This window comes from Capricornis sumatraensis, chromosome 9 (genome assembly GCF_032405125.1).
Source record: "Capricornis sumatraensis isolate serow.1 chromosome 9, serow.2, whole genome shotgun sequence".
In the NCBI taxonomy this organism is placed as follows: Eukaryota; Metazoa; Chordata; class Mammalia; order Artiodactyla; family Bovidae; genus Capricornis; species Capricornis sumatraensis.
The window spans coordinates 24484710-24512136 of NC_091077.1; the positions used below are offsets into that span (position 1 = coordinate 24484710).

General features: G+C 34.2%; 1 protein-coding gene across 1 annotated transcript in view; it reads right to left on the bottom strand.

Annotated features, from left to right (window-relative positions):
* ADAMTS19 (ADAM metallopeptidase with thrombospondin type 1 motif 19) overlaps positions 1 to 27427 on the bottom strand; it is a 261502-nt gene that overhangs the window by 95515 nt on the left and 138560 nt on the right. The window contains exons 9-10 of the mRNA XM_068980968.1: positions 13929 to 14069; positions 12383 to 12533 (exon numbers count right to left, since the gene is read on the bottom strand). Coding sequence (XP_068837069.1) covers positions 12383 to 12533; positions 13929 to 14069 — 292 coding nt within the window. The remainder of the gene's footprint in view (positions 1 to 12382; positions 12534 to 13928; positions 14070 to 27427) is intronic.

Sequence of the window (27427 nt, forward strand, 5' to 3'; positions counted from 1 at the left end):
CAGTGGTGTTCAAAACAGACTGAAAATCACTGCAAAGTTAAAATTAACTTATGACCCAAATCTACTAAATACTTTGGGGATGATATATTTAAACTAAATTTTCAAGCAAGTATGTTACATCTCCAATTCCGAATTTGTTACAACTCTCCAAATATTATTTTTCTATTCTTTATTTAAAAATTTAGATTTTGGAACTGTTTCAAGCTCTTAAAAATTCAATACTCTATGGCAGGATTGTAACATATATTTTATTTACACAATTTTATCTGCTGTGACAGATAGTTTTTCTGCCTAAAAATATTTCATACAAATACTTATTCTATTTAGAATATGATTTAGTTTAATGTATAAGCTATTGTTTGTACATATCACTCATCAAAAATTTATCCAGGAACTAATTTTAAAGAATGCCTAAATCAAGCAGCTTCTCTATAATATTTTTGACTTTGAAAATAAGCAGAGAGGTTAACTGTTTATCATGTACTTTTGTGGACATATTTATATTTGAATTAGTGGATATCTAACCTGAGGATTTTAGTTCCTAAGTTTTCTTTTTCCTCCAAGACAATCTTGTTAATAAAATTTTATAATTATGGGGTCAAATGCTGAATTTTCCACCAAAGAAGAATTTTGCTTTATTTTCAATAATGCTTAGTTGTATTATAACATGAATTATTTTAATCAAGTTCATTAGTTAACCAATGCAGACTGAACTAAAAAACAAATCTTGTTTATGTTGTAGTTTTAAAATCATGCTTGCTTGTTGAACACTGTTGGTGGTCTGAATTCTGACCTTCAACCATTATCTGCTATTCAAAACAGCAGGTACTCTAATTGATTCCCACTTGAGGCATGAGAGCATAAAAGCAAACTTGGCAGCTTTTCAAGATAAGCACAGTCATGTAGAATAAATCTCTCATAGAGGAGATCTCTTTCCTCTTTATGTTCTATGGTTCTGGGATCTTACTATAAGTAAATTATAACCTCATTGTGAAAGGTAACTCAGATTCAGGATTTCACACCAAATTGTCAAAAGTAAAAAAATAAAATATGGAAGAAATGGGATGGACTGTTTTCACCCTGAGAAGTGCAAAATCTCAGATATGTGATATTAGAGCTAGGTGACACCAAACTCTTTCTTAAGAGGGGCAGGGTTGTGTATTTTGTTAGAAGCAAATGCTCTCTGTGTATTTCACAGGCCAGAGTCAAATATTCCTTTCAACTTAATTAGTGAAATCTCTTAATATATCAATTAAGAACTTTAATACTTAAAGTGCTGTGCAAAGGATTCCAGGACAGAAATGTGTAACCCAGCATCTCCTAGCAAACTAACAAAAATAATATAACATTCTTTTTTTATTCTTCTATAATAAGAAATGACTATTAAAAGCATAAATGAAGTTGGATGTTTATCTCAAGAAGGCTTTTAAAAAGTTTACATGAAAAACTATATCTTTTCAATGGAATAATTTAAATGGAAGATTAACTGTCCATGTACAGATATCATAAAATTTATCTTCAAAGACAATGTGTACCCATTTTTTATAGCAAATAGATCCATTAACATGTTCTATATTTTATGTTAAAATAAAAAATATTAAGTGCATATGCATGGAAGCAGCAATTAAATCTTGAACATGTAACTCCTTGTTTGTCCATAAACTATCTTCCAAACTACAATTTCAATAATGTAATGTCTGACTGTAAGTGTAATTCAGTATGGGATAATATTTTCAAAACTATTTTTTCTATCAGAGAGCACCTTGATATTATTAAAGATGAAAAAGAGGAACAAAGTAAGGGAAAGAGAAAGAGAGGTATTCAAAAAATAGAATACAAAAAGTTCAGAAGAAATAAGAAAAAGCTGAAATGTAGTTCTTTGCGGAAAATAATAAGTTAAGTCACTCAGTCGTATCTGACCCTCAGTGACACCATGGACTGCTGCCTTCCAGGCTCCTCCATCCATGGGATTTTCCAGGCAAGAGGACTGGAGTGGGGTGCCATTGCCTTCTCCAATATTAAAACTAACCAACAAAAAAGAGAAGGCAAAAATAAATACTATTAAGAATAAAAAAATGAAGGGACATCTACTGATCACATAAAGGCTTACAGAAATAGGAAGAGACACTGTGAACAACTTTACACCAAAGAACTTTACAATGTATATGAAATGGAGAAATATTTTTTAAAAATTTACTAAAAACTTGGTGAAATGGATCCAAGAAGAAATAGAAAAGTTGAAACTACTGTGTAACCACAGAATAATCAAAAGTGATTATTAAAAACCTTCCCACAAATAATACAACTGATCTAAACACTTAAATTCTCAATTTACATAAACTAAGAACAGAAAAAGAGATAATATTTCTAAACAAACATCATGATGCCCAAACCAGGCAGCAGTTTGAAAAAAAAATAAAAATAGTGATCTACTTCATTTATGAACTTAGATTGAAATATGCTACCCATTTTTTTAACAAATTGAATCCAGCAATCCATGAAAAAAATGTAATGTACCATCACAATCATGTTGGGTTTTTCTTGGAATACAGGCTACTATAATATTAGCGATTTGATTAATACCATCAAGTACACGAAAATTTCAAAATCTATGATTTTTGTATCTGTTGATATGCAGCTTGTGACACAATTCAACATCCATTTGTTAAAAAAGTTAGCAAACTAGCCACTGAAGGAAACATCTTCAAAGTTAATGTGCATCTGGACATCTATAAAAATCTACAACAAACATCACAAATAAAACCCATAAAATGTTGAAAGTTTCCTTTTAAGTTCAGGAAAATAGTGAAGATGGCATCTTGGGACAAACATAAAAAAAAAAGTGAATTTGTGATGTATTCAAAGTAGAGAGAGGAAGAATGTAACTGTCAATCTAGATTTCCGAACTCAGCTAAAATTTTATTCAAGACTGAAGGTTAAATAAAGATTCTTCAAGGAAACAAAAGCTGAGTGTTTACTACCAACAGATTTTCCCCAAAGGAACTTTTAAATGTTATACTTCAAGAGGAATACGATCTCACAGGGAAGGGCTTGTGATCAAAGAACCTGACAAAAATGATAAGAAACGTAAATAAATATTTACTACATAAAACAATAATAATTGGACTTCAGTCATTATTATAAACCTTTTTAATGGGAAGAAATACTAAAAATCTATCACATTTATATCTCAAAAACTTTATCCCTTAGCGGAAATAATTTGACCACTGACAGCTAAGTAAATCTGATCTCTTCTATCTCACTTCCTTCACTCCATATGCTTCATGACTGCTAGCGGTAGAAGCAGAGTAACAGATGTCAAGAAAAATACAGTCTATGGATAGCCAACAAATGTAGCAGCAAGCTTCAAAGGACCCCTCATAAGAACACATCTTGGTGTGTTAAAGAAAATCAAGGAGTGAGAAGAAATTTAGAGAATGAAGAACAGTTAATACGTACTTAACGAATCCCAGGTGGTGGTGAAGGCAAAAGAAGGGGGAAGCAGATGATGAGGTTGTTAGAGAGCATCACCAACTCAATGGACATGAATCTGAGCAAATTCTGGTAAATAGTAAAGGACAGAGGAGCCTGGCGTGCTGCAGTTCATGGAGCTGCAAAGAGTCAGTCCATGGGGACGCAAAGAGTTGGACACAACTGAGCAAGCATGCAAAGAAAAGAATAAAAAGTGAGAAGGAATTGTTTGAAATATTTGAAAGAAAAATGATCCAGACTTTCCTTGTAAGAATGAAACATATAAGATAAAAATATTCCCCTTCTGGAATGGTGGGGTAAGTTCCCAGAGACCAATCCTCCTGTAGCTAACAAACATAAACTGTGGAATGATGGCAAAAAACAATTTTCTGGTAGTTTCAGAATGTAGAACAAAGGAAGATCAACTGTTTAGGGGAGCTTAAAGAATCAGCACAAGTTGAGTTCATCGTCTTTGTGGCTTTGATCTGACAGTGGATTGTGGTCATGGCATGACACAATGGTTAAAGTAACACATGCCGTCTTCTTAGACTCATGAAGACAGAGACAGATGCGGTCAAAGCTGTCAAAACTTGGTGTGTTAGTTGCTCAGTCGTGTTCGACTCTGTGTGACCCCAGTGGACTGTAGCCCACCAGGGTTCTCTGCCCATGGTGGGCTGCCATTCCCTTCTCCAGGAGATCTTCCTGACCTGGGGATCAAACCTGGGTCTCCTGTATTGCAGGCAGATTTTTTACCATCTTTGCCATCTTCTTTAGCCACCAGGGAAGCCCCAAAAAGAAGAGAGTCAGAGAAGCTTAGGTCTTTCTGTGGCACCTGTACCATGCATGCAAGGGACACACTTGAAATCAGGAAAAAGGGAGCTGATGTAACATATGAAGTGCTATCCACAGCAGATAAGATAGTTTCCAGTTTGATTCTAACAAACTTAATTGTTTGTGAAAACAAAATTCAAAACACTCTTTGGAGGAATATAACTGAATGCAGAGTATTTGCTATAACAGGGGTCAGTAAACTCTTTCTGTAAAGTGCCATACAGCATGTACTTCAGGCCTGTGGGCCACGGGATCTCAGCTGCAACTGTTTATCACTCACTGTAGTTTGAAGGCAGCCAAAGCAAATGTGTGAACAAAGAAGGTGACTGTATTCCAGTAAAACTTCATTTATAAAAACAGGCCACCAGTCCCTACCCCAGAGTGCAAAAAATTCTAATGCATTTATATATAACATGTTATATAACAACATGTTATATATCATGATCCAGGTATGAATCATGAATGAAAACATGTATATACAAATAAACATGTATATACCAATACATGAAACATGTATATACAAATAAACATTCATAAATCTTCTGAATAGCTTGATTCATAACAGCTAACATACTGATGTCTACTAAGAGGTGAACTGATAAACAAAACAGTTTATGTTCCAGTGGAATACTACTCATCAAGAAAAAAGAACTGATTAGTCATACTCATGAACAGATATAAAGAATGTCTGACTTTCGAATGTATAAGAAAATTTCGTTGTAAATGTAAAGCAGTAGAGGAGACAATAACAAAAAATAGAGCATGAGTATAAAACACAAACACAAAAAAGTTGACAAAAATTTTCATAAAACTAATTTAAATCAACATAGAAAGTGTTAAACTAGCTGATGAAAATGTCAAAAAATTATTACATTGGTTTAAATAGAAAAATACAAAATCTAGTAATTGCTTTTCTCTAGTAAACATATCCATCTAGCCATACTCATATCTGTGATTCTATTTTATCTGGAAAGGTTGAAGATAAAAATGTGATTAATATTAACTAGGATAATGGTTTTAATGATATAGGAAATAGATTTTAAGGCATAAGCCATAAAATATGCAAAAGAGAAAAACAAATCAACAGATAAAAGTCATAAATATGTATGTACCAGTAATATAACTAAATGATATGTAAGGAAATAATTGACAGAAACACAGAGAAAAATAAATAAATCAGTTGTTAGAGCTGGGTATTTGAACCCATCTGTTAAACTTTTCAACACTAATAGATCAATCAAGTCAAAATAAACAGATATTTTGAATAATAATATTAATATGCTTCATTTAAAATTTAGTCACAGATAATGAACTTTAAAAGCCATACATTTCTTTAGCAGAAGGCCTAACTAGCTATTTCTCCAAAGTAGACATACAGGTGGTCAATAGGCACATGAAATGATACTTAATATCACTAATTACTAGGGAAATGCAAATCAAAATTACAATGAGATATCACCTCAGGCTGGTCAGAATGGCCATCATCAAAGGGTCTACAAACAAAACATGGTGGCGACAGTGTGGAGAAAAAGGAACCTGCTTACAATGCTGGAGAGAACGTAAAGTGGTACTGCCACTATGGAACACAGTTTGGAGGTTCCTTAAAAACTAAAAACAGTTACTCTATGATCCAGCAATTCCACATATGGGCATATATCCAGAAGACTCCCAATTCAAAAAGATACATGCACCTCAATGTTCACTGCAACGCTATTTACAACAGTCAGGACATGGAAGCAACCTAAAGTCCGTTGACAGATGAACTGATAAAGAAGATGTGGTATGTGTGCATGTGTATTTATGTGTGTGTGTATATATATATACACGCATATATATATATGAATATTATTTAGCCATAAAAAGAATAAAACAATGCCATTTGTGGCATTGGTCCATCTGTAGATGGATCTACAGATTATGATATAATGTGGAATATGTCAGACGAAGACAAATATCATATCACTTACACAGGGAATCTTACAAAATGAGACAAATGAACTTATTTACAAAACAGAAAGAAACTCACAGATGTAGAAAACAAACTTATTGTTACCAAAGGAAAAAGAAAGGGAGGGATAAATTGGGAGTTCTGGTTTAATGGATATACATTACTGTATATGAAATAGAGAGTCAATAAGGATATACTGTACAGCACAGAAGGAATCATATTCAATATCTTGTAATCACCTATAATGGAAAATAATCTGAAAAAGAATAGACACACCCAAGAAAACAAAAATAGCACAACCTAGTGGGGAAAGTGGATGGATTCAACCACTTCAAAACTGTAGAAGGACGTTGTGTATAAAAAGCTAATGACACACTGTGCGACAAAATGACACACTTTGTAAGTAATAAGAAAGTCTCATCTAGAATACACAATATAGAAAGAACTCCCGAAACTCAAGAAAAACAGAAAGCTTAAAAAATGGGCAAAATGTAAATAGGTGATTTACAGATAAAAAAACCTAAAAAATAAAAGCCCATGTCAATAAGAAGTCATAAAAAAGTAGTGCTAAGCACTGCGATTCATGGGGTTGCAAAGAGTCGGACACGACTGAGCAACTGAACTGAAAGGGAAAAAATTAAAGAGCTAGATTATCCAGTCAAGTAATTTGCCATCAAACCCATGGACTCACATACTATATAGTACTAACACTCAAGAATAGGATGAAGCTTTGATTAGATGGCAAAAGAGGCAGATTTAATTCCTGGTAGTTTTAACCCACTTCTGGGAAGAATAGTAAAAATCTTCAACTTTACCAATTTTAACAACAATTTATCAAAGCTAAATTTATCAACAATACAATATTCACTTACCAACAATAAATTTATCAATAATACTGTATTCATTGCCCAAACAACTTCTTGTCATCAAGAGCTATTTCATGATAAAGTTTTTTAGTCCAAATTCTTATTGCCTCTGAAATTTCACAATGCCAAATCACAGAGACTCAATCTTCTGGAATTCTTCATAAGGTACTTATTTCAATGCCAGGCTGTTCATTAGATCAAATGAGAGGTTTTAGAAGTCCTACATACTTTGATGTATCAAGTCAACAAAAGAGAAATTTAAAACTGGTCTTTCTATGGTACTTTAAGTCACCATATGATTCAGTTATACTGGGAAGTTTTTTATACAATATATATGTAACTCACAGTGTGCCTAGTCCAGAACTCAAGGCTGAATCTTAAGTTTCCTGGAGGCCTTCATTTTTTATTTTTCTTTTTTAGCAAACTTTCTTTCACAAGTGACGTAACTCTCAAGCAGACACTTCTTATTGATTCTGAGGAAGCATCCATATCTCTTCATTCTTAGCCAGACAAATTAATTTTAGGTAGCCGTGAAGGTAACTTATTGCAGTTGTAGCTGGCTCAGCCACAAGATGCCAGATGGCCTGGAGGCACCAATGCTCAGGACCCAGGAACAAGGCTATCCAAGAATTTAGCATATTCCCACAAAAGAGTGAGCAACTATTGCTGAGGGTTGAGATGTTTCACAAGCATCTCTACAGCTATGCCTTTAAATATTTTGCAGATGTAAGCTGCTATTTCAAGGGTAAATTTATATCATTAATTAGATCAGCACATATATAATATTGGAGTCCCTAGTGCTTGTATAAGCTGTCAGGAAGAATAGAAGAGCAGCATCTAATTCAAATACTATGGGCCAACTGCCATTATCTCAGATTGTACCAGAAACACACATGTTGAAAAGTTGCTATGAATTCTTACTCCTGCAACTCAACACGTATTTATAACTTGTTGGAAATAAGATGGTCATAAGGATGCCTGATAACTCATGTGTAAGCTGTGAAACATAAGCTATATACTCTTATAAGTTGTTTTTTATGTAGCTATTGAATGAATATCTTAGAAGGTTACCTTTTCTCTGGACATATTATACAGCTAAGAATCAGTGAGTAATCGATTATTATTTTTATGAGTAAAATTTCAAAGTTATTATTCCATCATTCAGTTGATTCCTGTATTGCTTTAACAAATACTTATTGAACACTCTTTTAGGAGACAGAGGTACAGTGATAAAAAGGACTGATGACTCTTTTGAGGTTATGGAGCTTGCCTTCTAGGAGATTTGTTTTGGATAAAGTCTAGATTACAGACTGGTAGATGTGGTGACTTCACATGTTTCCACCTGAACATGTAAGAGTGTGGCTTAACTCGCAGAACACTTCTATTTTCTACACTTATAACTACTTCACTTTATATTTTTAACTTCTACCTCCTGATACTCAGGTGCTCATGGATGTCAAGATAGCTTTAAGTAACACTGTCCCAAACTCAGTGGGAAAAACATAGCAATTGCATACTTCAGACTTCATTTTTCTCCCCTTGTCTTCAGCTTTTGGAACTTTTAAACATTTCCACTTTGAAAAATGTCTTCACTTAGCCTCCAAGATCTACTTTCTCTTGGTTCTATTCCTACCAATAGACTTCTTCAGAATTTTAGTTATAGCTTTCTCCTTATTTTCCTAACCTCCAAATAACGTAGTGATTCAGTTCTCAGACTTTGAGTTTTTTCTCTTCTAACTCATTTCATAGTGTGATAATTTAGTATCATGAATTCAGTATCATCTCCTTGTTGAGGACTTCTAGATAGATATCTATTCTGGACCTACTAACATCTCTACTTGGATGTCCAATGGACATCTTAAACTTAAAACATGAATCTAACTCCATTTTAGGGAATTTGCTATCTGTTTCTTCTTGTTATATTTTCCCCAAGATAAATGTATGGCTTGCTATCTGACTTCCTTCAGATTTCTGAACAAATGTCACTTTATTTAGGAAGCTTTCTCAGATTATCCTATATAAAATAGCACCATTCCCACTCTCCTATTCCTGGTTGTATTCCTTACCTTTCTCATCTGAATTTATGCTTCTCCAAAACATTATTACCAACTGGCATATTATATACATATTTACATATTGTCTGTCTCCCCAGCTAAACTTCAAGCTCCATGAAGGTGGAGGTTACTTCCTAGTGTGTTATTAGTACATAGAACAGTGACTAAAAAGTAGTTGGAACTCAATGTGTACTTTATACTTATCAAACCAATGATTAAATTTTTTTAAAAGAATTCTTCTATGGCCCTATCTACCTACCCACCTACCCACCTACCTACCTACCTAATGTTTTGCAAGCTCCACCAGTTTGGGATGGAAAAGGTGATTTTCAAGGGTGGTATCAGAATGGTGTTTTGGATTTTGGAACTAAAGTCCAGCCTCTTAGCCCTAAGAGACTTTAAGAGATAACACACTTCCTCTTCTTGTTCAATAAATTGTGGCTTAGAAAGAAAAACAGGTTTGACTAATGTTACACCACTAATAAGAGACAGAATGACTGTCAGAGCCCAGGGTTCAGGCCTTGGCAGTTAGTGCTCTCCAACCTAAACCCTAATTAGGAGACATTGCTTTTTCCTGGTTGCCCACAGGAGGTCAATCCTTTCTGGCATTATTTTTAAATTGTCCTTCATGAAGATTATACACAGACTGAACTAGAGAAAAATCTGGCTTTAATTCCTATAGTCCATGGGGTCGCAAAGAGTCGGATATGACTGAACAACTTTCACGAATAAAAATGTCATATGTTACTCTCTCTCTCTCTCTCTATATATATATATATAGAAACACACACACACACACACATATAGACACAGACACAGACACAGACACAGACACAGACACAGACACACACACATAATTTCAAGGGAAAAAATGAGAACATTTCCAGATACTTAAAACCTAAAACATAATTCTGTTTGCAAAATGCCTAGTTTAAAAGAAAGCAACATCCTAGGATATTGAAAAACAGATTTAAGATCTCCTAACAAACTGTTGCACTTTGATCAGAGGTAGAAAAAAAAATACATGCAGGTAGGTTAGTGAGAAGCAACTATATGAATAGAGCAAACAGCCTAGAAAAAGCTTTTAAAAAATCAATTAAAATATTTCTTGACCCTGATGGTGTAGTGCTCTAAGGAATACTAAGGAATAAAGAAAATTCAGTTTAAACACAGGATCTAATCTACGGATTTTACCCATACAAAAGACAATGTAAAAAAGTGTGAATTCCATAAAAAGCAGTAGAACATAGTAGTTGCATATACTCTGTTCTTTGGATTGCATCTAGCAAACCTTCTTCATAAGCATAATCACTTAATTGTGCTATTTTAACTTCTGCAAGACTCAAAACTGTTAACCTATAATGTAGAACTTAATAATAACTATGGCATATAATTGCTGTGTGAATTAATATAGATCATAAATATAAATACTGCGTCATCCATTTTAAAGTTCAAAATACTGTGAATGGTACTAGTAAAATTTAACCAACTGTAATATAGACTTAAAAATAATTTCTAAAATTTTTAGAAATAGTATTTGTGAAAAATGATCTAAAATTTACCAAAATTATGTTTGTAATTGATCATTTGCTGAGTTTTTCTAAAACTTCAGGTACTTCATAAAATGTAAACATTTTTCATTGTTCAGCTCTATCAATTTTGTATAGCACATGAACTGAAACCATCTAACACAACAGTACAATAGCAATCATAGACAGCTTACTGTTTTCCAAAACATGCTAATTTCTGCATGTAGATGTGTCTACCTGCAAAATCAAACTTTTTGACCTCAAAACATTCATTTTTACCATGATGATCCAAGAAAGAAGATTGTGACCCAATTTCTGATTGTTTAAAGTCCTTGGAGGTGAGAGTAGATGAGATCAGAGAGGTATTAGGACAGATAACAGATGGTCAACCTGGCTACTATCATAATTATCTCACCCAATGCCAAGGTCCAAGCATCCATAGGTCTGTCCCATGTGAATCCTGTGTGTCCACTCATAATCGTGTGGACAACCTATAATATCAGTTCCTCTGGAGGTCTGTTGTTGCTGATGATTATTACAGTCTACACATTCTTTCACACGTCACATTTAACACAGCTCCAACTTCTTTATACATTCACCTATTTTAACCTTAAGTCAGATATTCACTGAGTGCCTACCATGTGTCAGCGACTGGACTGGACCCTGGAGAAACACTCTGCCCTCATGGAGCTTACACACTAAGGTAGAGAGTTAATAAAAGGAAAATAACAAGTAAATGAACAACAACTCTGATAAGAACATCAAAGCAGAGAGAGCATAAAATATGTCATAATGCCATATAATCTTTTCCTTATGATGGATTTTAATTATTCTGCCAGTAATTCAAGACAGCACTATCTTCAACAAAGCCAAACTCCTTTCAGGCAATCAAAGAAAGTTAGGTACAGTGAAATACAGCTATCAATTCACTTCAAGCATGACTATGAGTTTAAGCCTGAAATACAAAGAGTGTGCAAGCATGTGTACTGGAAAGGTAGGAAGAAATGGGCAGCAAAGGGATGAGCTGCAGGAAGAGAGAAAAAAAGAAAAAAGGAAGGGTAAATAGAGCTAATTTCTTACATCAATTAAGAGAGTCACTTTGCTCAATCTTTCAGATTATCCTAGAATGGGAAAATTGGACTGAGTAATTAATTTGAATACTAATATACAGACATTGCTTAGTTTACCATCAGACATTTACCCTTTGCTTCTAGTTTAACTATCAGAAATGTACTCTCTAATTTCTATTCCTATAGAATATATTTATTCAGGATTAAATAATTAATAAAGCATTAAATAATCCATCCTCTGTAATTACATGTTCATACATTGTTTTTATTACATTTTCACCCAGATATCTACCATGTAAGAGAGACATTTAAAATAAAAGCAATGAACGGTCATAATAAAGCAAAGGTTTCCCTGACTTAAGTGTCATTTTTGAAGTAGAAATTCTTGGATCATTCCTTCCTAACTTTGATTCAATACTGACACCAATTTCTACCACTTTCAGAAAGGCCAGGGGAAAAATGAAGAAACCTTTTCTTGAAAAATCAGTCTTTCTGATGCTGGGGTTCTTTGGAGCCACCAACTCTAAAGCCATCTCCCCCTCCTCCAATCAATACTTCTAAATAACGGATGAATACACACTTAACAAAAGTTGCACCTCGATACAACTCTTACCTGCATCTCTTGACAAAAGGAAGCCAGTGGCCCAAAGAGAATCTGACATTGCTCATCAGCAGTGTATGTCATCTCTGGCAACTTGGAAGGAACCATCACAGAATTGACACTGTGGGGATTTGTCTGCAGCAAGCAGTTACTGGCCTTTGACCTAGCAATATGCAGATATGTGTGACATTCTGAATTAACTGCAAATAGTTGTTATAATTAGTTAATGTAGCAATAGCAAACATTTTAATACTATTAAATATGTTCTTACTTTTATTTATAAGCTCTTCTATTGAATGCTCATGGAAATTGTCTCATATATGAGACCCATGTGTTTACAATTATTAAAATAGTCTATCTATTAATAAAACAATGTTCAAGTTAATAGAACTTTTTGATTTTAAAGATCTTTCACTTGAATTAAGCTCATCTATACAACGCTGTGAGGTGGTTATTATTTTACACATTTGTAAGGTGACGAAGCTCAGTCTCAGAGAGTAACTGCTTAAAAGTAATGTATGAAGGTAAGAAATCAACTATATTCAAGGATTTAAAGAATCTAGGAAAATTATGCTCAAGTGACTATTAATAGTAGGAATATTTTTGGACTTGACACTGTACCACAACTTCCATTTATGGGGTAAAATTTAATTTTATCATAGTTCTGATTCATAAGACAGCTAAGCCAAACCACACACTCACGGGGGCCTACAGAGGAGTTATTGCTTCAGTGACGAAGAGCATGCCCAGATGACATTGTACGTGTTTCTGGAAAGAGCTATAGTAATGTAATAAATACATTTTAGTAGATTTTAATATTCATTTGACCAAAAATTAACTTGACAATTTAAATAGTATGGAAAAATAAATTTGAGTAGTGAATTTAGCTAGTTAAGTATTTCTATGTCTCTTACTTAGATTTTTGAATACTTTAAGCATCTCTCACTTATTGACGGGAACTCTGCATATCACCTATTGGTACTGTTTCAGCTTTCCCTTCTATTACTGAAGAAATAAGTAAAGAACAAGGCTTTAAAGTGAAAATCCGAACAATAATACTCTTTTTCATTTTTTTCCCAACCAGGCAAAAGCTGAATGTTGAAAAGAGGAGAATCAAGAACTATAATAATGGTGAAAATTATGGATTAATGCAAAAAGACTCAGAGTTTAGAACTATGAAGTAGAAAGGTGGGGCTTTTGTTAAAGGGGTTTTTGATAACAACAGATGTAGAGGGATGAGCATTGAGAATGTTTCCACTGAGAATTTCTGAAGAGGCAATTTAATATCATGCAGCATTTTTTATCATTGCAATAATTTTCAACCTTACAAATCATCTTGCCTCATCTCTTGTTTTGAAAACGTGGAAACTATGAAATGAGTTGGTTGACTAATACATCCCAATTGACACCATGAGCCAGTGGAGAGCCAGGATTAGAACCAAGCACCTTGATTCCTAATCCATGCCCTTTCCACTCTGCCATGCCGCACACCAGGGTGGTAGAGGAAGCAGGCACACACACATATTCATGACCCAACAACAGCAAGTGACCTCAGTACCTTAGAAATCTTTCCAAATCTTCCTTGCTACATCGGGACCATGAGACATCACCAAGATTTTGTCCTTTAATCCATTCACCAGACATGATATGAAGACCATCAGCACATGACGGGTGGTCATTGTCATGATTAATCCCCATGCTGATTTGGAATATAGTTAAAATTTGAAAATCATATTAGATAGATATTCTAACTTATTATACCTGCAATTAAATGACAGCTAAATCATTAAAACAACGAGAAAAATTAGTTTTTAATTTTAATTTTTCATTGAAGTATAGCTGAATTACAATGTGTTAATTACTGCTTTATGGCAAAATGACAGTTATACATATATATGTATATCTGTGTGTGTATATATATGTATACACACATACGCACACAGGATATTGAATATAACTCTCTTTGCTATAGAGTAGGACCTTGGTGTTTATCCATTCTATATACACCAGTTTGCATCTGCTAGTCCCAAACTCCCGATTTATCCCTCTTTTAACCCCTGCTCCCTTGGCAACCACCAGTCTATTCAGAGAGAAATTAGTTTTAAATGTGAAAATAAAATTAATTTCATACTGATTATTTTTTAAATTATGTTTACCTAGATTAAAGGTCAATGTTTTTATTTAGTAAAAAACATTTTCTAGATTAAAAGTCAATGTTTTTATTATTAAAAAATTTTCCCAGTCAGTAAATAGCATGTTTAGTTCTCTATGTCAGTATAATCTATGTTATTTTCCACACAGTAGTAGGTATGAAATATAGAAATACTTAAGTTTCTATTCAACCACATTAGATTCTTGCCTGAATACCCTTTATTCATTCCTTTTATCAAATCTGAACCCACATTAAAGTATTGTTTCCCCCAGTTGCTTCATGCTTCTCCCATGCATCATAAAACACAAACTGTCCCTGGGAAACAATACTCTCGGTCATCTTGATCTTTTCTCTTGAATCCTATCTGGTGCTCTAAGTTGGAACTCTGATCTAAAACTCTGACTTATCTTCTAATGGATGTATTAGAATAATATTAAATTCAGTATGTCTAAAAACTGCCATTAATAATTTCTCTTTCAAGCCTCTATGTCCTCCTGTTTTCTCTCCTTCTTTTCTCTTTTTTGTGCCTTTGCTGGCCACACAGTTTGCCAAACCAAGGATCTTCCGGTCATCATTTATTCCTTCCTCTTCCAAATTACCACCCAAGCTATTTTATTTACTAATTGTTAAGGGCAAGCCCTGCTACTATTTTCTAAATATTTCTTTCCACTCTTACCTCCTTTCAATTCCTTTTGTTACTATTAAAGAGGATTATAAAATTATTTAACCTTGACAATTACTGTTGCATTCTAAGTAGGTTCTGTGCCTCTAATCTTGGGCAGCATTCTCCCTTCTCCTCCTGCCTTGCTCCAGTGAGATCTATTTAAAAACACAATCGGGCTGCCTTTCCTCTGCTTTTCCATTACCTATATATAGCAATTTCCAGCTCTTTAACATGGCACGTAGTTTCTTAATCTCCTTCCAAGCCATTTATTGCATTTCTTTTCAGCAAGAGCAAAATGACTTGTAGTTTCCCAAATATTATGTTGTTCCTTATTCTCTTGAATTTTCTAAGTGTCATATACCATAAAAAGGAGTATATAAACTTCAATTAAATAATTTTATGCTGCTGCTGCTGCTGCTGCTAAGTCGCTTCAGTCATGTCCAACCCTGTGTTACCCCATAGACAGCAACCCACCAGGCTCCTCTGTCTCTGGGATTCTCCAGGCAAGAATTCTGGAGTGGGTTGCCATTTCCTTCTCCAATGCATGCATGCATGCTAAGTTGCTTCAGTTGTGTCTGACTCTGTGCGACCCCAAGGACAGCAGCCTACCAGGCTCCTCTGTCCACGTGACTCTCCAGGCAAGAATACTGGAGTGGGTTGCCATTTTCTTCTCCAAAATAATTCTGTGAGGTAGGAACTATTATAGTACCCCTTGCGCAGATGAAAAGTAACTTTCCCAAGGTCATACAGGAGAAAGTGGAAAGTAGTGATGTTTGAACTGAGGAGACTGGCTCTAGAATATTGTAACTAACCATTAACCATTTGACAGCTATGAATTCCACTTCCCCCCTAACCCTATCCAAAGTGCTTTTCCTTCAATGTCTTTCCCTGGATAAATTCTGCTTAATCTTCAAGATTCATGTAGATTACTTTTAGGAGGTTTTCCTTTACTTTTTCCCACCTCACTTACATGTACTATCTTTTTTTTCCCCCCCATCATGGGATACTATAAACAACAGTATTACAGTGTTTTCTATAGTGTACTATACGTTTTTACTTTTGGTTATCTCTCTAATTTCTAACTGCTAGAGACTTATCACTCTAAAAGGCTGGCATACTGGAATCCTATTCTATAATCGGTAATTAAATTTGAACCAAGCCAGCATGCTGAATCACTTCTACTTCAGTAAAAGCTGCATATAATCTCCTATGAATTCTGTGAATTCTATGAATCTCCTATGAATAATGAAGTCATTAAAGTAACTGTTTGTGAGAGAGTTAATACTGAAGATGTAGAAAGAGGAAAGTTTGGTTTTGTACATGTTACATTTGAGAAGATGGCAAGATAGTTCAATGCTCCTTTCTTCTCATTGCGTAGCAGATAATAACTAAAACAGTTTTCGTTAAAATATTGTGAATAACACAAATATCTATTCTGTATTTTAAAATACAAATAAAAGAATTGTTACAGAAGTTGTTAAAAATTACAACTACCTATATTTTCTCATATGAAAATAAAACTTTCAAAATTATTGAACTACATTTTCAGTTAAATAATTTAAAATTTTAAATAAAAATTGTTACATTTAATGTGTTTTTGAAAGAGGAAAATGATATAGGATGAATTAATTTATAAAGAAGAGTAATGAATTAGAAGTTTGCTAACTTGAAGGCTGTGAAAATTATCTAAATAAAATAAAAAATATATTATCAAATATATTTTTCATTTTAATGTTAGGAAAATTCAGATATATGGTAAATTATATTTCTCTTTTCTCATCTAATTAATGTCCTTAAATAGGGTCTGTATCAACACATATTAATAGAATGGATAGAGAAAACAGGAAGAAACATCTTTTTCATACTTTGAAGATGAAGAGGAAAACTAACAGGTGATAAGGACTAAGCAGGGGTCAGTTCACTTAGCGTGGGGTAGAGTAAAAGACACAGGAGTCAGATTCGAATCTTCTATCTCCATCTTATTCATGTGACCAGAGGCAATTTAAATAATAATAAAGAAATAAGAAATAAGCATGCCTTGGCTTCCTTGTTTGTGAAATATACCTTCCTGAATGGTTGCGAAGATTACATGAGGAGGCTATAAAATGCCTAGCACAGTGCTTGGAAAAGAGCAGGAACCAATAACTTCTTTTTGAAATTGGAGCAGTAAATCAGAGCTGTTTTATTTCTCTCATTTGTTACACAGACACACAAAAACTATTACTAAAGGCAATTTACGGTACTGACTTTCATGAAAGTGGGGATTTAAGAAAATTCAAGTAAATAATAATGGCAAGAAGTTACTTTGTTTGGATGCTAAGCTAACATAAGAAACTGTACATATGGCATAGTCTCCCAGATTGATAAAGATGCCTTAACGCACTGTATGGTTCCAAAGCTGTCCCTGCCTGCATCACCACCTGGCCTCCACCAGGGACTCTGTCTGCAGCACATGTCACTGGGTGACCCTGTTATAACAACAACCGCTTGCCATGTGGAACATACTCAACTCTTCCATCTGTGTTGGTGTAGGCTTTCAAATCATATACAAATGCTTTAGTTTTGAAAGGCAACTGGTATTTTTCAGAAATAATAAAATTTCTTAAATAATGTGTCCGTTTGAGAGAAGAGGGACTCCTTCCAGGATTTAGCAATTTGGACTTGTTCCCAAAGCAATGTAATGTGATTTTCCAAATTGGGAAGATTACAACTTCTCATCCAGATGATCATTTTCCTTCAGGGATCCGGATTCTCATGTAAGAAATTAGCTACAGCCATGGAGAGATCTGGTGATTCAAGCATTGTTTACCATTAGTTAAACTTTCCTAAAGCTATTTAACTTGTAACAGAAGTTATCATTAAATTGGGACAGGGCTTTTTTTTATAACCACACATCTGGAACTATCAGGAGACACTGCTTGATTCTACAGATTTGAAAGAAAACAATTGTGAACCTTTATCTGTGCCAGTCACTGTATTAATCATTTTCAGTGATGATATCATTTAATCCTCACAATACCTCCAGAATGTTTTTATTATCATGACTTCTATTTTACAGATGAGGAAGGAGCTGAAGTTAGTGTGGAGCTGTGACTCAGACCCAGGCAGTCTGTTGGTCAAAAACAGTGAACTTTAAATCACCAAACTATAGATCAAAAGTCTCCATTAATGTATACGATTTCTTTTCGGAATGATTTTTTAATGTCTCCTCTTCATTAGCAGAAACGCACCTCCACAGGTATAGTCCCAGAACCGACTTGCGTGCACTGTATGGAAAACATTCCCCAAGTAAGATATTAGCAACACCTCTCCTCACACTATGCAACAGAGCTATATTTTAATAATCTCAGTTTAAATTCATTTTGACAAAGAGCCTTGGGCAAATAAACTCTCCACTAACATTGTACATGGTTGTCAAGTCAACTGAGAAAATATTTTTATCTTATAAAACTTCTCAACTTGTTTAAAAGTCCCTGCCAGGAAGTTTTTTGATATCCTGCGGAAAGCTGGAGAAGCATTTGCATTTTGAAGATGGTCCCTTTTGATGTTTAATGAGTTAAGAGAAGAGAATGCTTATGAATTCACTCACATTTTTTAGATAATTTGGAAAGGATCTGATTTGTAAACAGTCATATTTTAAAAGAGTAAACTTTTGGGGGGCTGAACACGTTAAACATTTTGTCATGGTATCTTCCCACTAAAAGCTGTATATCATGTCTAAAAAAAAACTGATTAAAAAAAGGAAACAAACTTACAATGTCTAACTGAAAGTGGATTATACTTTCATAAAATGACACAATTTCATACAATTCACTGACTATCTGATTTGATGTAACTTCACTGATGTGTACTCATGGAAAAGAGCCCAACATTAAGAAATATGAGACATTTTCATTACTTTTTATATTTTAAATCATTTAAATCATTTCATTTTGCACAAAACAAATATGTACTTCTACTGGCAAGTCAAAGGCAATGAAAAGTAAGTCAGTAACAGACTAAAAAATCAGAGGTTAAAAAATAAAACACACTCTGCTGTGTGTTACATAAAAGATATATTTAACAATTCAACAAATACTTGTTAAGAACACACTAAGTGCTGGGCACTGTACTGAGCTGGGGTCATAAATATGAGTAAGATTCAATTTTTACCCTCAAGGAGTTTATCATCTACTGGGGCTAAAATTCTCTTACCCTCAGGCAGCTAAAGATGTCTGAATCCTGTTCTTCTATGTTCCATAAAGCTCCTTTTCCACCACGACTACCATTGACCAAGACAAGCTGAGTTACTTCACTTTTGGATTGTTGTAATAACCCTTTAACTCCTGCCCCTTAACTCTTTGCTTTATTAAACCATGATTTAATTAGTTTTTTCCTTATGCAAACATTAACACAAAAACTAGTTCCCCAGATAAAAGCTTTCAATTCTCCTTGGCAAACAATAATACTGAAAAAGTAAATAATAACAAACCGTGGGGCTAGTTAAAATGCAGATTCCTGGGCCCCACCAGCAACCAATCAAAAGAGATTATTTATACATAAGAGGCAGCATTAACACATTTTCTAGATGATTCGTACTTAAAATTCTGAGAATTGATGAGCTACAAGTTCAAAATCCAAACTTTCTGTCCTGGTTTTTAAGCAACCATAAACTGATTTCAATCTGATTTCCACTGTAACAGTTCATTCTAGCCTAGTGTTTTGTTTAGTCCCTTCTGGTCAAAATGCTTTTTACAGCTTCTTTGAGAACTTCTTCCCATATAAAGGACTCTTCAATAAATTCTAACACATATTTCTCATGATTCTTAAGTTTTGTACCCTTCAAATATATGGCACATAAGATACCAGAACCATCTTCTATTTCTTTTGAATTTTATATATAACTTGTAATATATACAAGTTATCACCACCCAGACTTAAGTGTTCAGAAAACAAGAACTATCATATTTTCTTTTTAACTCCTTGAATTATTTACTTCAATACCATATTAAATAAATTCTATAGATTTACCAGCTAATATGGAATCATAGGAGCAACTAAATATTCTGTACATTTGATGGAAAGCTGAAACTAACGTGGCATCTTACTGACTTAGAATAACATTAAACCTGAAAAGTCTATGGGTGATCTGCTCACGGAAGGTTGCTAGGCTTACCCTAAACCATACATGTGCCAAGAATGCATTAGAGAGATGTAAACAGAAAGCCAACTCTTGTGTGGCTGTTCAGTAACTGGGTGATTTTTCTCCTTTTCCACCTACTCACTATGACATCCAAGCCTACATTTGGAGAGAATCTCATATGGGAGTGCTGCCACTTGTCTACTGGCTTAATTCCCATTATGATTAATAACTTGGACAAACCACTTATTACTCTAACTGCTATCACTGTCTAAATAAAGTATCAAATACAAAACCTGTGTTAGTGGTCTATAAGAATCTCCATAATAAGTACACTTCCTGCTAATCCATTAAAAATTCTGAATGATATATAAGCACTCCTTGAATGAACAGAGAGATGTATGGCCACCTGGTAGAAAACCTCCTCTTTACATTGAAGCATTTATAAAAATAATTATAATACTACTAATAATTCCTACTATTCACTTGCTGTGTATTATCCACTTAGTGTTACAAATCAACAAATATGCCGTGCGATTAGAGCATCACCAACCTAACAACGAACCTTGAGAGGAAAACTTACCCACATTTTGGGAGCGAAGAAAATTAGTAAAGGCAGATAAGACTGACTGGCCCAAAGTTCATTCAGAGAGTAGCTGGTATGACAAGAACTCAAGACCAAGTCCTGTGTTGCTTTCTCGCTCGTCTGCCCACTGAGTAGTTTCTAATCTTAACCAAGGAGCGTGTACTACCTGTGACTTCTGCTGTATGGAATTCTAAAGCATACAGTATGGGAACAGTGAGTTTACACGTCACTATTACCAGTTTTAGTGGGTCAAAGAACATTAATTACAGAAAATTAATTTTGAATATTTTAACAAGCAATGGATTTGACAAGTAAAAATATATATATATTTTTTTCATTTCATCTGTTTCCTACCCTAAGTGTCCTTGATGATGTCTTTGTCTTCATTTTTTTACTTACTTCTTATTGTTTGTCTACTCTCCCTTTAGAATATTTCCTCTCTTTCTTATAGTAGATACGCTGATTGGTATCAATTCAGAATGAAGGACAAATATTTTACTTCCTTCTAAAGGACTCCTCCAGCAAACTGAGAAAGATTAACCAAATTTATGCTCTTGGATGCCTTCTGGGCATATGCTGGCTTCTTATTGAATTAGCAGAATTTTAGATTACACTGTACTACTGCTAAAACTGCTGGAATTGTCCCTTCTCAGTCTGTGATTCCAGGACATGCATGAAATGCTTGAGCAGGCCTGTAACCCGACTTTAAAGAAGACTCATCATAACTGATGTGTAATTTAACTACTGTATTTCTACATAGTTCATTTTATATAAGAATCAAATTAGCACATTCCAGAAAGGAAAAATACTTTGCCATATCTATATTTGAAGAGTCATAAAACCATAATTTCTTTTACTCATTCAAGGCAATTGCATTCTTTGACCCAAACTAATTTATCTTTTTCTACCTCTGAAACTCAACTGCTTTCTACCCTGAATCTAAAAATAACTGTTCAACAGATGAATATGCCTAAAGCAAATGTTTATTAATTCATATAACAAATGTCTGAGTGTCTATAATATACAATGCACTCAACTTGGTAGTGTATGAGGAAAAGCGTATTAGACAGTAACCCTATTTTATAGAGATTCCTGTCTAGTAAGGATTATGTGCATGTGTGTGTGCATATGTATCAGTATAAATCAGTATATGCATATCAGAAATTAAGCGACAAGTGATATTTACAATAAACAGTGTAAGGGACTTAAAAAAGGAGATATATTTCCAGATAGACCTTCAGGTCTCATTTCACAAAAGGGATTACATTTGTCTTGACCATTAAATAGATTCATTTGTCTTTACTTAATGGAGAAGTAAAATTGAAAAAGATATAAATCAGTAGTGTTCAGAGTTGGAATAAGAAAAAAGCATTAACAGAGACATGAAGCTTGAAAATTATGGATTGTTTAAATTCATGAAATAGGGAAGAGGATTATAAAGTTAGAAAGACAGATTGGGACCAATCTATAAAAGTCATAAATCTGAGTGTGGAATTGGAATTTATTCATTAAGTGGTAAGGACCAATAAAGGTTTCTGGGCTGAAAATCAGAACCACATTTCAGTAAGTTGAATCTGGTGAAAGTATGAGATAGATTAGAAAGATAAGGTGTTAGGGCAAGGTGTATATTGCAATAGTCTAAACTGGAAGAATAAGAGAAGAAGGAATGGACTGATAGGATAACTATTTCAGATAAACAATGAACAGAATTTAACAACTGATAATGGGAGGAGATAAGATGATAAAGAGTTAAAGATGTTTTAGATGTCTCAGTTTAAGAACCGATAACAATATGCCAATAATAGAAATGCAGGTGTCTGAAGAAGCGAGTTTATAACCTGGCCATACCCTTGGTTCTATTTAGGTACACTTTACATCAAAGCACATAAGAAAATGTCATTGGTTTCAATGGTTTACTAGTTACAAGGCATCTTCATTGTTGGTACTCTGGCAATACTTGAAAACTTCAGCAGGTGCCCCAAATATTGCCTTCAAGGAGCTAACTTTGCATAATTTTTGACTCATTAGCCTCTCAGTTCCAAAAGAAACTCCTGAATTAACAACTTAGTGGAAAAGCTACATCTCTAGTTTAATAGTTAGATTAAGCTAACTATTAAAGTTTGAGTGAGTGAGTGAGTGAAGTCGCTCAGTTGTGTCCGACTCTTTGCGACCCACTAGACTTAGCCTACAAGGCTCCTCTGTCCATGGAATTTTCCAGGCAAGAGTACTGGAGTGGATTGCCATTTCCTTCTCCAGGGGATCTTCATGACCCAGGGACTGAACCCGGGTCTCCTGCATTACAGGCAGATGCTTTACCATGTGAGCCACCAGGGAATAATATATATTAGTTTTTTTCCACTTGGTTCAAAAAGCTAAACAAAATCCAAAATCATGCAGGCACTTTTGGTCAAATGAAAACATGTTCTGTGTGTTTATAATGACATAATTTATAAGTAATTTCCCCTAATTTATGTAATTGTATCCACTCATCATTTCTATGAAGTAGGCAATCTAATTATGGTATGAGATCCTTAATCAGTAAATGAATCTTATATGTTTAATGTAGTTTCTTTAACTTATAAAAATAACAGAACTCTGCTAGAACTTTTTATTTTAACACAATCTACTCAAAGTATAAATTAACATAAATGTGCTAAAATTAAATTACAAAACTATATCATATACTGGTTTCACAACAATTTTGCCCACAACTTAAAGTCCATTGTATTATTTTAAGAATATAAATGTATCTTAAAAGAGCAATTTTTAGAATTAGAAACACAAAGCACTGAGGCATCATATACTAAATGGTCAAAAATAAATACTATTTTATTAATATAAAACAGTAATCATTTTCACGTCCTTATGATTATTTTTATGGGCTACTTATTTCTAAAGTAATGGGTAAAATTTAACAGTTGAAAAAAAAGATGAGATGCTCAAGAATTCTAGTGAGCAAAGAAACCAATACAAATTAAATTATAATTTAACATGTGCTAAACTCAAAGCTGGTAAAATAAACTGTATTCACAAGCAGTCCTCTATTTAAATTTGGATACATATTGCCACATGACCTCCGATAATAGTACACCACTTTACACTCCTCTCAAAAATGTATGAGTATCTGTTTCTTCATAGACCAACACTTTTCATTCACTTACACTCTTACTGAAACATCAGTTAACAGCTGAGATGTGAGAGATATAATGTTAAACAGCAAGGACAACAGACATAAACAAACAGAAAAACAAAACAAGGCGCAGCCCACGTCCTCAAGAGGGACAATCTAATTAGAGACACAGACATCAAATAATCATACGAACAATGTAAACCTATGAGTGTGAAAAGATTAGGGACAAAAACTACACAGAATTTGTAAGAGGAGATATGAAGGCATTTAACCTACCCATGAAGTACTTCTCTGAAGAAATGATCTGAAAGAAGAGTAAGAGAAAAATGAAAGACGTGGCAGGGAGTTTTCTTGCCAAGGGAAGTACATGTTCTTTACATTGGAAGTAAACATGGATTTATCCGTGTAAATTCATGTAATCGGATAGTTAGAAGGATAATTGCTTTGTGGTCTGATAGGCATCCTGTGAACAATACTAGGATATGTTCATATATGCCATGGAAATATATCTTTGATGTATGTGGTAATATCCTTCGCCATTTTTCGAATGGGTCTTTAGTTATGTTGCAAATTTATTTTTATGAGCTCTTTTAAATATTAAAGAAAATATTACTTTGTTGTACATGATGCAGATACTTGCACCTGCTGTATTTCTTCCTTGTGTTGCTATTTAATTGCAAGTCACTAATTTTATGTGTGTTCAAGTGTAAGTCACTCTGTCATGTCCAACTCTTTGCGAACCCACTGACTGTACCTTGCCAGGCTCCTCTGTCCATGGAATACTGGACAGGCAAGAATACTGGAGTGGGTAGCTATTCCCTTCTCCAAGGAATCTTCCCAACCCAGGGACCAAACCTGAGTCTCCTGAATTGCAGGCAGATGCTTTACTGTCTGAGCCTCCAGGGAAGCCCAATTTTATATGACTTTTCCTTACACATTTCTAGATTTCACACTGAGAATCAGGGACATTCTCTATTAAAAGACTTGAAAAAAAAGAAAGAAAGCAAGCCAACAAAACAAAGAATAGAATCATTTTGGTGTATTCTGATGTACTGTCTAACGTAGAGATCCCTGTTACTTTTGTTACTGAATGATTTGTTTCCGTCCACTGATTATAGGTGTTTTTATTATACACTACATTTCCAATCTTTTCCTACTTTTAAGTAGATTATTTTCTTACTCTCTCTTCCACTGACTTGCTTGCTTATGCAAGCACCAGTATAAACTGCTTTATTTATTCTGAAATATATTAATATCTGATAAAGTTCACCTTCCGCCTTCCCGGTTTTTACTTTTTTTAAACAAGATATTTCTTATGTTGAGTTTTCCACATGAACTCTAAAAGCCTAGCATGCAGTAGTCCATAGGGTTGCAAAGAGTCAGACATGACTTAGCAACCGAACAACATCACCAAAATAACTTTTAAAAAATTGATATTTTAGGCAGATGATTATATTAGTTTATATACAGATAATAGTCATTTTATGATATTGATGTTCCTATCCCAAACCAGGAAATGTATTTCCATTTATTAAACCACTTTTATGACTCTGTATGGCTATAAATTCTTCTTTTTTAAAGATTTATACATCCCTTTGTGAATATATTCCTAGGTATTTTATCTTAATTTTTATTTTATTTTTTGCTGTCTTCAATAAAATGGATTTTTTTCTTTCATTATAGTTTGCAAAAGGCTCTTGTTCATGTTTTGGAAAGCAAAAATTTTTTACAGTTTTGTAAAAAGCCACTAAAATTTCCTTATTGCTCTAATAGTTTTTTTAGTAGATTGTCTCAAGTTTTCCATTTATATAAATGATACTCATTTTGCCCCTTCTTTCTAGTATTATATTTATTTTTAAATTATTAAATATTTCACAAAAACAAATACATTCATATATATGTGCATACACATTACACTGTGTGTCTAAATTTGTTGTGCCATCTAAATAAATTAAGCATTAAGGAGATAAATAGCAAGGTCCTTCTATATATAGCACAGAAAACTATATTCAATATCCTATGATAAATCATGATGGTCAACACCAAAATCAGATTGATTATATTCTTTGCAGCCAAAGATGGAGAAGCTCCATTCAGTCAGCAAAAACGAGACCAGGAGCTGACTGTGGCTCAGATCATGAACTCTTTACTGCCAAAATCAGACTTAAATTGAAGAAAAGTAGGGAAAACCACTAGACCATTCAGGTATGACCTAAATCAAATCCCTTATGATTATACAGTGGAAGTGAGAAATAGATTTAAGGGACTAGATCTGATAGATAGAGTGCCTGATGAACTATGGATGGAGGTTCGTGACATTGTACAGGAGACAGCCATCAAGACCATCCCCATGGAAAATAAATGCAAAAAAGCAAAATGGCTATCTGAGGAGGCCTTACAAATAGCTGTGAAAAGAAGAGAAGCTAAAAGCAAAGGAGAAAAGGAAAGATATAAGCATCTGAATGCAGAGTTCCAAAGAATAGCAAGAAGAGATAAGAAAGTATTCCTCAGTGATCAATGCAAAGAAATAGAGGAAAACAACAGAATGGGAAAGATTAGAGATCTCTTCAAGAAAATTAGAGATGCCAAGGGAACATTTTATGCAAAGCTGGGCTCGATAAAGGACAGAAATGGTATGGACCTAAAAGAAGCAGAATATATTAAGAAGAGGTGGCAAGAATACACAGAAGAACTGTACAAAAAAGATCTTCATGACCAAGATAATCACAATGGTGTGATCACTCACCTAGAGCCAGACATCCTGGAATGTGAGTCAAGTAGGCCTTAGAAAGCATCACTACGAACAAAGCTAGTGGAGGTGATGGAATTCCAGTTGAGCTAGTGGAGGTGATGGAATTCCAGTTGAGCTATTTCAAATCCTGAAAGATGATGCTGTGAAAGTGCTGCACTCAATATGCCAGCAAGTTTGGAAAACTCAGCAGTGGCCACAGGACTGGAAAAGGTCAGTTTTCATTCCAATCCCAAACAAAGGCAATGCCAAAGAATGCTCAAACTACCACACAATTGCACTCATCTCACATGCTAGTGACGTAATGCTCAAAATTCTCCAATCCAGGCTTCAGCAATACGTGAACCGTGAACTTCCAGATGTTCAAGCTGGTTTTAGAAAAGGCAGAGGAACCAGAGATCAACTTGCCAACATCCGCTGGATCATAGAAAAAGCAAGAGAGTTCCAGAAAAACATCTATTTCTGCTTTATTGACTATGCCAAAGCCTTTGACTGTGTGGATCACAATAAACTGTGGAAAATTCTGAGAGAGATGGGAATATCAGACCACCTGACCTGCCTCTTGAGAAATCTGTATGCAGGTCAGAAAGCAACAGCTAGAACTGGACATGGAACAACAGACTGGTTCTAAACAGGAAAAGGAGTACATCAAGGCTA